The 14,314-nt window shown below is 55.3% G+C and overlaps 1 protein-coding gene across 1 annotated transcript; it reads left to right on the forward strand.

The window, feature by feature from the left end:
- Positions 1-486: 486 nt before the first annotated feature.
- Pgf (placental growth factor) lies at positions 487-11,060 on the forward strand. The gene is made up of 7 exons (XM_052738231.1): positions 487-864; positions 2,000-2,039; positions 6,117-6,313; positions 6,513-6,592; positions 8,463-8,492; positions 8,603-8,666; positions 10,247-11,060. Exons 1-6 carry the CDS (start codon positions 808-810, stop codon positions 8,652-8,654), a joined length of 456 nt encoding a protein of 151 aa, XP_052594191.1. The 5' UTR covers positions 487-807; the 3' UTR covers positions 8,655-8,666; positions 10,247-11,060.
- Positions 11,061-14,314: the final 3,254 nt, after the last annotated feature.

Below are 14,314 nucleotides of genomic sequence, written 5' to 3' on the forward strand. Positions count from 1 at the left end.
ACACCACCACCACCACCACCACCACCACCACCACCACCACCACCACCACCCCGGGGTTGTAGGCATGGCGTGTAGTGGCCGTGGAGGGCCACAGCGAGATGCTGCCTTCTTAAGGCTGTGATCCCTGCAGAAGTCACTAAAGTACCCAGCCATCTCCATGGCAGACGTTGGACGTCAGCACCTGAAGGTTCCCACCGAAGGTGGCACCAGAAGAGCCAGGTGCAACCCCGGCCGTCGCTGCGGGCTGATCCCGGAGCGAGCTAGCGCCAGGCTCGGAGGGGCCGGGTGATCTGCGCCGGCAGCGCCCCTACCGCGCCCTGCGGGGGTCACGCGCACTCAGGTCTCACCGCCAACCCGCTCTCAGCGCTCGGGGCCGCTCCTGGGGCCTCGGGACCCAGTGGGCGGGGCAGGCTGCAGCCACGCCCCATGCACAGCCTTGAAAACCAGCGGCCGACTAGCTTCAGTTCATAGGGGAGCTGCAGCCTGAGCAGGAAACTGCATCTTCAGACTTCTGCTCAGCCACGAGAGGAGCTAGGGTCACCGGACGCCCAGGACCCTTTCACATCGATCCATCTCGCGGGGTCAACTCCCGACCAGTTTCCTCAGCCACAGCCTTACCTGTGAGCTCGGACTTCCCCGACTTCCAGCGGATGCTCACACTGACGGCAGAGACCCAGGACTGCAGTGAGTGGGACACCCAACCCCTTACTCAGCTCTCCTCCGGTATCAGCGTCTCCCGCAAGGGGACGAGCATGGTGATTGTGCCTTGAAGAACCCTGGCTCTGGACGTCTGAAAAGGTGCTGGCCATGAAGCTGTTCACTTGCTTCTTGCAAGTCCTGGCTGGGTTGGCTGTGCATTCCCAGGTAAGGACCTGGCCTGGCTTCTCTTGACCTTCTCATCCCAGACATAGCCACGGGGCTACGGTCTGAAATTACAGACCCACTTCAGAGAGCAGCTCCTGCTGGGATGCCCACTTATTTCCCAGGGACTGGTCTGGACCTCAGGGAGGAGACCTCTGGCTGGGCAGTCCCCAAATCCTAGGGGCTGTCTTGATGGGGGAAGGGAAGCCACAGGGAAAGAGGAAGGTTTCCTGTCTGGCCCCTGGAGCCCGAGTGGCTTTGCTAAAAGCATCTGTCCACTAATCCCAGTCAGTTCCCTGGCCTTGTGGTCAGGGTTGAGGCCCCATGATCAACCAGGCGCCCCCAGGACCTCTGACCTGGCCAGAGAAGCTTGTGGTGGGGAGCTGAGGCCCTTCCCCCGCCAGTGCTCCAGTTGAGCAGGGGGATCTTGGGTGGGCTTCAGATAGGACAAGGGATCCTGCCATGCCCTTTCCTCCTGGTGGGTGGTTGAAGGTCCTGAGTGCAGGGCCTGGGGAAGTGAGCAGGGCCCTTTTCCCAGGAGCTGGGTGAGTCTGGCTGGGAGCCAGATTGGGCAGCAAAATCCTGACAAAGCCAATGCATTCCCTTCCTGCTACACTGCCCCTGCACTGCCCGCTGCCCCGGGAGTCCTCAGCCCCGGCCCAGCAGTGGATGGGTTGTGCAGTCCCGTGCTGAGCAGCCCGGCCATCCGCCTCTCTCTGCAGTGTTAACCAGAGGTATAACGTTACTGGCAGGCAGCACCACCTCATGGCGCCGCCTGCTCCAGCCCCTGAGTTCCCACCAGCTGATCACCTCCCCCTGGGCTCTGGCACCCAGCCAAGGCGGGCTGTAGAAGGCCCAGCAGGGCTGGCCTGGGGGCTGGGTAGAAGAGAGACCCCACAGGATTAGAAGCCCTTTGGAACCCGAGAAGCCTCCCCGAACCTCTAGCCTCCTACCCTTTTCCAAATGAGGAGACTGAGGCCAGAGAGTCAGGTGGGCTTTAGCGGCCCAAAACAAGAGGCAGCTTTGAGACAGGGCAGAGTGTGTGCAGGGGATGGGGAGGAGCTCAGGGTGGACTCAAAGAGAAGAGCCCCCAAGGAGATGCTCCTTCCTCACAGCTGCACCTTTGTGTCCGTTGCAGGGGACCCTGTCTGCTGGCAACAACTCAACAGAAGTGGAAGGTAAGCCAGCCAGGCCAGCGATGCAAGCCGAGCTCCTCTCTTCTTTCCTAATGAGCCCCAGCAGAGAAGGGATCGGTCTGCAGGATGGGAGCAGGCCAACAGTAAGCTGGGGAGGTTCTGCAAGCTAGACATGTTGGCTGAAGGCCAAGAGAGTCTACCTCTCGTGACCCAGCAACCTAGAGAGGTGCGGTCATGAGTTAGGGTCACCTCACCAAGCACACAGAAAGCAGGCCAGGAGAGCCAGGGTTCATCCAGCTGGCTCAGAGCCTCTGCCCTGCATGCTACCCAGGGTGCAGATGGAGTCTTAGTGGACGGGATTGGCGCTGAGTGCCAGAGGCCAGACTGGAGTTTGGGAGCTGGATGTAGTAGGCACTCAGTCAAGGGGCTTGGTCGGGACGCAGAGTCCTCCCCAGTATCCCAACCCTGGTGGAGCCGTGCAGCTCTGACCAGGCCTTTCCATTGATTACAGAGAGGCGGGCTGTGGCACACCCTCCCTGGTCCTTTCACTCTCTGCCCTGGGTTGTGTCAAGACATAATCTTCAAAGGGCAGTAGGACCTTTGCCAGAGAGACGGACATGCAGAAGGCAGGGAGCTCATGCCAGGTCCTTCCTCCTTCTCCCTTCCTGCCTCTCTGAGACACGGAGGATGGCCACATGCCATTGCTGAGGCTTCCAACAGCACCATGGGAGAAGGGATGTACTTGTAGGGATGTCCTTGCTTACACAGATAATAGCTGAATTGCCGTCTTGGGCTGGGAACACCCTCTGCTGGCCTGCCCGCTTGTCTATTCACCAGCCCCTTGGGAGCACCCTGAGCCCTGCCTGTCCCTGCTCTCACACCTGAAGCCCCGACCACTGAATGAGTGACAGAAGTAGCTGCCTCAACTCCGTGGACTTGCCCATTTTCTGAGCTCTCTGGAGTTGGCACAGTATCATGCACTCTAGGGTTTGAGCAGGGAGGCATCTCTCATCCCAAGATCATATCCCTTATTGATGATTTTAGTATGAAGATCAGGCACCAGCTTCCAAAGATGTCTTGGCCTCTGTTTCCTCATCTGTGAAATGGGAGAGTTAGATAAGTACTTGATATCAAAGACTCTTTTCCCAAGGCTGTTAAGATTCTGAGTCCTTGGAGGAGACGTGAGTGTATATACTTCCGAGGATCCTGATGAGAAGGCTTGGAGGTGTAGATTCAGAGTGTAGCCCAGCTCACCCATAATCCTAACAAGCAAAGGGCCTGCATTGTGGCCAAGGAAACACCAGCTGCTAAAATCTGACTCTACCATCCCCTCCCACTAATGCCAGAGTCAGAGGCAGCACGTTCAGCCATGGGCACCGATTTTCACCACTGTTCTTCCAGGTCCCAGGGATGGGCGTGTCCTGTTACTTGGCTTGACCATAGGCTGGGAAGTAGGAGGGTAGCAGAGTTTCACAGATGAAGAACCTGAGGCTTGGAGAGGCCCCAGGGGTCAGCCAAAGCTCTAGGTACTCTTCAGTGTAGCGGACAGTGCCAGCATGCCCAGCCTCAGGCCTCCCAACTGCACAGGAGCCAAACAGTCCTAAGTAGAGTGTCCCTGGTGGCAGGCTGGCTGGGTGCCTGGCCAGTGAGGAGGATCCAGCTAGGCTCCAGCTGGTGGCCAGTGGCTGCTGCAGGGATCTTTCCAGAAGCTTGCTATCCGGACTAAACAGTGTTCTTCTTGGAGTTCTTCCATTCTGGGTAGCATGTCCCTAGGGACAGATGGCTGCTCACTCACAGGGTTGGACAGGTAGCTGAGGAGCCCATTCTGGCCCCAAAAGAGGCTCTCAGAGGAGGGCCCAGGGCTGGCGGGAGCAGCCTCCCAGGCCTCTCATTAGCCACTTCCTACCCAGAACAGGTTTGGGGTTAGTGGAGGTGCTCTTCAGAGCGGTGGAGCACAACTCTTTCCTGAGAGGCACACCACGCATCTGGGAGCAACAGGACTCTGTGCTTTCTCGGCCCGCCTCTCACCAGGCCTTTGTGCTTCCTGCACACCCAGACAGGGGACCTCCAGGGATGAACCTTCCTGTTTCTTAGAGCTTCCAGGTAAACCAGGCCTCAGCTCAGCTCTCTCTTGGCCTTTCTAGGCCGCTAACAGGTCTCGGGATTTGGGGGTCCTGGAACCCAACATGTTTACATGACAGGATGCAGGATAGGCATTTGGGTGAGTGGCGGGAGGGGGCTAGGCCCCCTCGGCTGCTGTCCCGCCCTGGTGACTGAGGTTTTTGTGCAGCTGACTGCTTCTCTCCTTTATTTACGTTTCCACGGCAGAGCTTAAATGTTCATCGTGGCGTGGTGCTCAAGAGGGCTTCAGACTAAACACTCAGTTCAGGACGCTGGCGAAAGGGAGGTGGCCCCTGACCCATGTTGCAAAGGCAGGCTCTCCTTGGACTCAGGGGCTGCCTGGGAAGAGAGAGAGGCCTTGTTTCCCTAATTGGGTTCAAGAAGAGTGTCCAGTAGCCTGGAAAAGTAGAGTCAGAGGGTCCCCACATCCCCCTCCAGCCCCCGGTCTAGCCCAACCAAGTGCCTTCAAAACAGAGCAGTGTAGGATGGAACACCAGACGCCTAGATAAGTACGGTTTATTGCCTCGGTGGCTGCCCGGCCAGCTCCACGTGGACGCACCGCCTCCTGGGTATTTTCCACCAGCTTGCAGCCTTCCCGAGGGCCTCTGCTATGTCTGAAGTTTATTTTTCTTCTGAGATTACCCAGAGCCACATAACCTCACAGGATCTGTGGGATGGACTTCGGCCCCCTCTGTCTCCTAGGAAGGACCACAGAAGTGGGGGTCTGCTGGGAGAGGCCACTGCTCTCTGTTAAGGCCAACTTGTAGGCGACCCAGGTCCCAAGTCTCCCATGAGCTGAGGATGGTCATCAGATGTGGAGCAGGCTGATCCAGGCCTGGTCTCAAGGCTGACCAGGGCTGCGCTCCGAGGCACTGAATCCAGACAGTCTGTCAGGGCATACGTGACCTTAGCAACCATCTATTCCCAGGCTGCTTCTCTCTCCCAAGCGCAGGAAACCGATATACCTGGAATGGCTAAGTGACCTCCCCAAGGTCATACAGCCAGTATAAGGGACTGCAGCCAGATGGCCTGGCTTTGGCTGCTCCCTGAGCGCTTGCGTTGGAGCCCTGGTACTAGGCTACCCCTTGAAGGAACAGCATCTTTGGAGGGATTCCAGATCAGTCCCCCAGAGATACCGCCACCACCACCACCAGGACATCACAGGGGTCAGGGGAATGTCCCTGGTAATCCCCCCGGGAACTCTCACCTCATCAGTCAGGAGTCACTTAGCCTGGGTTTACTGGGGGTCAGCTCCCAGAGTCTCATTTTGGCTCCGGTGGAGATAAGAACCACTAGTGATGGTGGGGAGAGGATGTGAGCTGGGGACCCAGGCTATGCTCCGGAGAAGAGCATCGCTCCTGGTAGCATGAATGGAGAAGGCTTCAGGAAGGAGTGGGGGCTGGGGACAGGCGCATGGTTGCCCTTGGACCACTCAGGGCAAGATTCAAAGCTGCTGATATGTCCCAGCTCCCCTAAAGGGTGGTGGGACCACATAGACAGGAGGCTGGACCGCATAGCTAGGCATGCTCTTGGCTGCAGAGGAGTGATATCAAGTAGGACAGGACATGAGGAAGCTATAGTCGGGTTGGGGCATAGGGCGAGGGAAGGCTAGCCCTTCCTGGTAGGAGAACTGTTTTCAGCAAGTTCCTCAAGGCCCAGGAAGCACTAGGTCAGGCTAGAGAAAGACCCAGAAGCTTGAGGAGTGGCCAGGGCATAGTCCTCAAAGCTTCAAGGAAGCTTGGAACCAGAGAGAAAAACAGAATGATAACTTGGGACCTTGGGAGATTCCTCTCCATTGGAATTTGAGCCCCCCAAAACTAAGAGGCCAGCAGATACCCCAGAGTGATGGCAGCAATAGTCCAGAGCTGAAGGACCCCACATAGGCCCAGGAGCTTCATGGAAGAGGTGAACTCCATGTGAACTGAACCCAGGAGCTGAATCTGGGCCATCAAGAAGCAGGTCCCTGCTGACCGGACCTGACCTTCTGTTTCCCCATAGTGGTGCCTTTCAATGAAGTATGGGGACGCAGTTACTGCCGGCCAATGGAGAAACTGGTGGAAATTGTGGATGAGTACCCTGATGAGGTGGCACACATGTTCAGCCCATCCTGTGTCCCCCTGAATCGCTGTACTGGCTGTTGTGGGGATGAGAGTCTACACTGTGTGCCGCTGAAGACAGCCAATGTCACCATGCAGGTAGGGAGGCTCCCCCCCACCTGTCACCACCTGCCATAGCCCACAGAATCTCTAGAAATTACCCAGAGAGGGACAGAGAACCAACCTCCCAAGCCAGAGTCCATTACTCCCAGCACAGAGTCCATCCTCTTGAGCCCCCATCTAGGCTCTGAACCCCTCACTGGCTCCTTACCGGTCATCAACTTTTTACTCCCCACAGATCTTGAAGATCCCCGCCATCGGGGACCAGCATTCCTACGTGGAGATGACGTTCTCTCAGGATGTGCTCTGTGAATGCAGGTAGGTCCTGGGTGGGCCTCAGGGACAGACTGTGCACTTAGCAAATCCTAAGCCTCGGCACATCTTCACAAGGCCCCTAGGGGCAGAAGCGGGGGCTGCCACCCTGCCGCAAGCTGCATTTGCTTCCCTAAGCAAGTGGTCCTCGGGAGATGCTTTTCCATTTTCTACGCCCTACCAGCCCACTTGGCCTGAGGAGCTGGCCTCAGCAGCTGGGGGTACAGCTGCTAAGATATCACAGCAGGAAGGGAAGGCTGAGTCTCTCCTCGACGGGCAGGACTAGACTGTGCATGTCACATCTCCACCCTCTGAGGTGAGCAGCACCTGCCACAGGCCTCGGGAATTGGTGCATAGAGGCAAAGACATCACAAGCCCGTATTTGATTCTGGACCAGGCTGCCTGCTCACGGGAGGGAGCAGGCTGTGCTTAGAGGAGGGCAGACTGAAACCCTCGCAGAAGGGAAGGGACAAGAAAAAGGAGGTACAGTGGTGTCTTTAGAGTTGCAGCACACTGCTAACTGTCCCCAGGGAGCTCTGACCAACGCTCAGCCTTGCTATATGTCCCCCCAGGTTCTTGGAACATTTGTTACTGGGAACAGCAGCCTGCCATGCTGTCTAGGTTCAGGAGGAATGAGATAGGTTTGAGGCTGCTCTTTGTCGTGGACAAGGGCACCAGATTAGGGGTCTGGGGCCCAGTCTGGAGCTGAAGGAAGGGGCAGATAACTATCTTCCATGCATGTTTATTCAATGCCCACTGCGTGCCACGCACTGGCCTAGGTGCTTGGGATAGGGCGATGAGCAAGATAGACGAGGTGCATGCCCCGTGGCCACCTCATCCTCATGGCATGGACGAGGACAGCCAGGCTCCGTGCAGTTCTGGGCCTTGCTCAGCTAGTGAGCGTGGAAGAGGGATCTAGGTGCGACTGCACCCTCTCACTCCTGCGACTGCATTTTTCCTGCTGCCTTTCTTGGCGGTTACCACCTTCTCCATAGCCCCAGTGCTAGCCACGTGGCCTGGCCTTGCCCAGTGCCCGGGACTCTAGCTGCCCACTTTGAATCTGAGCCCTGGCTCCGGGCCCTCTCCACTATGCCAGTATTGGGGGCCTTGACTCAACCTGTTCACCTCCAGCGAGGTAACAATAGCTCCGTCGTAACCCCCGCCCCCCAACTCCGCACGCATGGTCTCTATCACGTTTGCCCGCCCAGCCACTCTTAGGGCAAGGTGTGACTGGGAAAAGTGGGACGCACTCAGGGCCCCTGCTGCCCCTCCGGTCCGCAACACTGTTCCTGGGAAATACTGAAGCTATCCTCTTCCATCAGGCCAGGCAACAGGGACACCTTTCTTCTCACTTCTGGGCCAACAGCCACGGCCCCCGAAGGCAGAGCTGGGACATGCCTGGTGACTGTGAAGCAGGATCCCTGCTGTTGCCACGGTGGGGCGGGGGTTGAGCCCAGCCGGGCAGCCTTAGCTGGTGGCCACCACTGCCCTGTCGTCCACAGTCTTGTCCATCATTTACTTTCCTTGAGGGAACTCCCACACAATGCACCCTGGAAGGAAGCGGGGAAAGTGAACAGAGAAAGTAGAATAGCAGAGAACAGATCCCAGATTTGATGCCAAGAGGCGAGGGCGAGCAGAAACGTGTGATGAAGAGCCCCCAGGGGGAACTCCGACCTCTCTGGAGGTTGCCAGGACCTAGGTAGGGCAGGAGCCCAAGTCCTGGGGGCCTCTACCATAGCTTCTTCACCAGCTCCGTGCTGCCCCCTAGTGGCGCCGGTGCAACGGCGTCACCAGGACTTAGGAACTCTATGGGAAGTGGGGAGGTAGCAGGAAGCGCCCACTCACTCTTCTCTCCTGCACCTTTCTGTTTCTCTAGGCCTATCCAGGAGAAGACGAAGTCAGAAAGGTAAGCGGACTGTCTGGGGCTCGGGGCGATTGTGGGGCCCGCCAGCCCCTGTCCTAGCTGAGGAGCTGAGGAGCCCCAGCTACGTTGTGCTGATGTTTCGCTTGTTGCAGGAGGAAAATCAAGGGGAAGAGGAAGAAAGAGAAGCAGAAACCCACAGACTGAGGGACCCCACCTGTGAGTGTGCTGGGGGCCACGGGGCTGGCAAAAAGGCTGGGCCTAAGGGGCGGGGGCTGCCCTGGCAGCAAGGTTCAACGGTCAGGGAGGGGCGAGGTAAAGCTGGGATGAGATCTTGGGGTGAGAACAGGGAATGCATGTCTTTTAAGGTCCAACGTGCATCGGGGGACCTTAGTTCTTGTCCCTTATCTATGCGTGGCCTTAAACAAATCACTTTCCTTGTAAACTGATGGGGCTGGCATCACAGCAAGCGTTGGGCTATTCTGCAGGCATCTGCCAAGCACTGCTGTGTGCCAGACACGGGGGTGACAGCCACATTTCCTGCTCTTCCCTTGTTTGCCTTGTACTACACAGCTGCCCCCTTCCGGGCAGCCCTAGGGAAGGTGTAGAATCCCCACCCCCGCCCCCGCCTCGGCTTCCCTGGCCAATGTCTCTGTATTTGGGTCCTGTCCTTCCTCTCTCCTCGCCGTTCCTTACCCATCATGCTTCACGCCCCGGGGGCAGCAGGCTGGAGAGTCCCAGGCTACAGTGTAGCTGGAAGAGGAGGATCAGCGAAGGGACACCCCCCACCTGGCAGCCAAGTTAGCGGGAGTTACACACACACACACACACACACACACACACACACACACACACACACACACAGATACCGAGTGCCATCGTGCCATTTCTCAGATATGGGTGTTTGGGGGTGTCTCGTTCGAGTATTTCCCAAAAGAATTTCAAAAGCTCATGCGCCTCTTGCTTAATTTTAGCTTGGCCATGAACATTTGCAGGGAGGAGGATTGTTTTAGATAGGGTGCTATGTAGCCCAAGTTGGCTTTAAACTTCCAGCAATCCTCCTGCCTCAGCCTCCCAAATGCTGGGAGTACAGACATGTGCACTGTAAATGTTTTCCCTCCTTGTAAACATCATATTAAGGGACAGTTGGGTTTGGAGTACCTGTCTTTCTTTAAGGACAGGAAAGGGCTACAGTAACTGGGACAGGACGGCTCAGGTACTTCCTCACACAGAGTTAGCACGGGATATCCCAGAAGGCTGGAAACTGATTTCTTAAAAAAAAAACCTATTTGGAGAGTGAGGACGTAGCACAGTGGTAGGGAGCTTGTCTATCATGTGTAAGGCCCTGAGTTCGATCTCCAGGGCCACAAAACATGTAGTAAAATAATACAAACAATGAAACCACTGTCACCCGCTCTCGGTCTTTGGGAACGTTTGTCTGAAGATCGGCGTCTTGGGGTAACCAGAGACACGGTTACGTGATGCCAGATTGGCTTCAAATGTCTCTGTCCCTGAACAGTTGGGTGATCTTAGGCAAGCTTCTTAAACTCACTGAACCTCAGCTCCTCATTTGTGAGCGAGGAACATCCTTGTGGGGTGTTGTGAAGCGTGAATGAGTACTTGGCACAAAGCCTGAGCAGGTGCTTGGCAAGGGAGGTAGCGGCTTGCTGGCCCGGGTGTGAGCAGGGTTCCCAGGGTGCTGCTCCTCATCCTCTGTGTCCACCCTCCTCTGTAGGAGGGGACCTTGTCCTCCACAGTGTCCTGATCTCCCTGACTTGTCTGTGTCTGGTCTCTGGCAGGTACGGTGATGCTGTTCCCTGGAGGTAACCAGCCCCTCAGAGGAGAAACCCCACACCCAGCTCATATATTTATTACCGCCACCCTCTCAGATCCTTCCCTGCTGGTACCTACCCTCTATTTATTAGCCAGCTCGTCCCTGCTGAATGACTTGCTCCCTCCAAGATAAGGGGCATGGAAGGACAGGACCCTCAGGAATTCAGTGCCTTAAACAGAACGTGAGAGAAAGGAAGAAGCCAGCCACGGTTCCGTGGGAGCTTCGGCTTGGGAAGAAGCAAGACATGGACAATAGCCTTTCCAGGGGCAAGCCAGGCCCCTGAGGCTCTGGGTCTCCAGGGAACTGGAGAAGGAAAGAGAAGGCCCAGTACCTACCCTGGTTCCCGGCTCCACCCAGGCAGCAGCTCTGGCCCTGGCTGCATTGAAGACATGTAGAGGGGACCCAGCCATGTCCTCTTGCTGCTGGAATCAACTGTTTACCCTGGAGACCAGGACAAGACATTTGGCTCTGGAGAACAGAGCTTGCCTGTGGGCTTTGCCTTTCAGCCTAGAAGTTCACTCTTCATCCTTTGCAAAGCACCACCACCCTGCCCCCTATCTGGGACACAGGCGGAGTGGCCTGGGGCCGAACAGAGGGCAGGCTGGATAATAGCCCAATAGATTGGTGGATTTTTCACAGCTGCAAGCCAGGGGCGTGTGTCCTAGTGGTACGGCTGCGGAAAGCAAGCAGATTCCTGGAGGGCCCTTGCAGCCCACCAATCGTCTCTGCCGGGACTGTCTAACTGCCAAGCCAGATTCTCTTGAATAAAGCATTCTAGTCTGGAACCAACCTGTTTAGGATGTGTGTCTCCCCGAGCAGTGGGGGAAGCAGTGGGGGGAGGCCGGGCAGATAAGGGAGGGTGTGGGAGAGGCGAAGAGCGTGATGGTAGATCCAAGCCTCACTTCCTCATCTCAAAGAGCCTTCCCGGGCTGTGAGGGGGCATGTCACAATAGGTGAGGTGACATCCTATATGTTTCCCCTTGGACAGCTGGGGAAACTGAGGCCTGAGAAGGCAGAATGAATGACGCAGAGGCAAAAGAGGACTGGCCTGAGAGTCAGAGGCCAGCCTTATCCCAGACTTGCGAGGAGGCACTGAGTTTCCCTGCGTTCACTCTTGGCTAGACCTCTGCAGCTTTGGCACGTGTTAAAGGAGTCCTTCGACTGTCTCAGTGGCCCTGGACGGTCTTCAGAGACTGTCCCTATATAGATTATGTCAGGGCTGCCCCTGGGATCCATCCAGTCCCAAAGATATAGCCTCACCTCTAAAAGTAGGGGAGAGGTCTGGCTCCAGTCTCCTCTAAGCCCCATTTTCCCACCCTACACCCAGCCTGGAGCACACATTCTGGATAGCCTATACGTGGGTCTCCCAGGGCCCTCAGGCCTCAGGAGGGTCACCCTGTCCTAGGCTTGCTGAAGCACAATGTCCCCTCACTCACTATTTGGGCCCTGGATGCCTGGATCAGCTGCCAACTTCTTCCTTTCACCTCTCAACTTCCCTCACTTTCCTCCCCCCCCAAAAAAAAGATTGTATTTCTTACCGGGCGGTGGTGGTGCACACCTTTAATCCCAGGACTCGGGAGGCAGAGCCAGGTGAATCTCTGAGTCCGAGGCCAGCCTGGGCTACAGAGCGAGATCCAGGACAGGCACCAAAACTACACAGAGAAACCCTGTCTTGGAAAAACCAAAGATTGTGTTTCTTCTTTGAGTCCAAACCACTTTCTAAGAGACACCCTGACACGTGAGGTGTTGTGAGTACCTTTTTAGGCTGTGTGTGCTAGTTGAAGAGTCCTACTTTATCTCTTGAGGTAAAACACACAGGGGCTCAGGGGGCAGAAAGGGGCCTGCCTACAGGCCAGTGGTTCTCTACCTTCCTAATACCGAGACCCTTGAATACAGCTCCTCGTGTGGTGGTGACCCACAGCCATAAAATTATTTTCGTTGCTACTTCATGACTGTAATTTTGCTACTGAGAGATGTCTCAGTTCCTAAGACCGTGGGAAATATGTATTTTTTGATGGTCGCGACCCACAGGTTGAGAACCGCTGCCATAGACTTTGTTTGAAGGTCATGATGGTGAGCAGGGCAGAGGGGCCTCTGTGTAGGCAGCTGCCTTCCAGCCCGGAGCCCTGGAGGACGGTCCGGCAGTCCGGGCAGCATGTGTTCCTGGCTAGGGATCAGAGAGGGTGTGGGCTGGCCCCAGGGGACTCAGCTAAAGAAATGACTTTCTTGCTTCGCTCTTCATCTGCAGCTGTTGGAAGACATTGTCACTGGCTATGTGTTCTCTGAAGAAAGTGCCCCTCCCTCGCTCAGGCCTCTGGCTGGACCCTGAGGACCCCAACCCCACCCTGTAGCATCTCCAAGGCTTTCAGTTCCCACTCAGGCCAGCAACCTCTGCAGTAACCTAGACAGAGACCAGGACAGTTCCGGGGTCAGAAGAAGAAAGCCTTGTCCTTGGCCAGGGTGTTCACTGCAGGAACAGTTAGGAGCGGAACATCATGGAGGGTGCATTTGACCAAAACGCCAGTCCTTTCAGGTCGTCTGAGTCCTCAGGGACCCTTGTGATGGGCTTGTCACTCATTGGTGGAACGTCACTCAGTCAGGTTCTGAGGAGCTGTGGGGAGTGGAGCACACATGCCCTTTGCCCTGGCCTCTCCTTCCACAGAGAGCTGTGTGTTGGAGGTGGTAGGGTGTCATTTCGATTGCTCAAATTGATGACTGGACTCAAGCTGAGAAAAAGGGGCTCTTGAGCACCCCAAATTCTAAAACAAGGAACAATTTGGGGCTGGACCGGAAACACTTGCCTAATAAATTCATTGAAAGATAACTTGAGGGGAGGGGTGAGTTGATTCAGGGGTTAAGAGCACAGGCCGCTCTCCCAGAGGACCTGGGTTTGATTCCCAGCAACCACACATGACAAGTCACAACCATCTGTTCTGAAGTTCCAGGGAATCTGACACCCTCTTTCTGGTCTTTTCAGGGACCAGGCATCTATGTGGTACACAAACATATACACAGGCAAAACACTAAACACATTAGATAGATAGATAGATAGATAGATAGATAGATAGATAGATAGATACATGCATGGATGGATGGATGGATGGATAGTAGATAGATAGATAGACAGATGATAGATAGATAGATAGATAGATAGATGATAGATATAGATAGATGATAGATGCGTAGATGATGTATAGATAGATAGACAGATGAAAGATAGATAGATAGATAGATAGAACTGAGGAACAGAGACAGGGATATACTTTAAGAGGGGCTGGCAAGATAGCTCATCAGGTAAAGGTGCTTATCTTGAAAACTTTGTGACCTGAGTTCAGTCCTTGGACCCCACAAAAGGTAAAAGAGAGAATTAACTAACTCCACAAAGTGGGTCTTGTGACCTCTACACATGTGTGCTGTGTAGTCACAACACATACACATATCATGCACACATACACACACTAATAATGAGAACAATAATAAAAAATTTAAATATCTATAGTTGAAGGTGGGCTGGTGGTACATACCTGTAATTTCAGTACTCTGGAAACTGAGGCAGGAAGATTAAGCGTTCACGGTCAACCTGAGCTACATAATAAGATTCTGTCAAAATTAAACAGAAGAGGGGGAAAAGAAAGAGGGAAGGAAAGAGAAAGGGAGGGAGGGAGGGAGGAAGGAAGTGTTTTTACCTTTCCAGAATGCAGCTGTAGAACATCAGAGATAACCTTGACGCTGCTCTGCTGGAGGTGACCCTTCAGCTCCCTCCCTTGGGCCACAGCCAATGGTTCTAGTGCCAGCTTTCAGGAGCACTGGTGTGTCACCTTCATCACTTGTCACTCGGAATGCTGAGCTGTTACGGCATTAGCCATCTTGAGGTCACCACGTAGGAAGGAAGCTCAGACGACCATGGAGGTGGGAAGCAGAGGGAAAGGCTCAACCAAACCCAAGCTCCTCCGGCCCTAGCCATGCCTGGGGGATGGAGGGCTGGATGGAGAGCTCAGTGGTGAAGAGCACATGCCGCTCTTGCAGAGGGCCT

Source organism: Peromyscus californicus, unplaced genomic scaffold (assembly GCF_007827085.1).
Source record: "Peromyscus californicus insignis strain IS unplaced genomic scaffold, ASM782708v3 Scaffold_15__1_contigs__length_86483966, whole genome shotgun sequence".
In the NCBI taxonomy this organism is placed as follows: domain Eukaryota; kingdom Metazoa; phylum Chordata; class Mammalia; order Rodentia; family Cricetidae; genus Peromyscus; species Peromyscus californicus.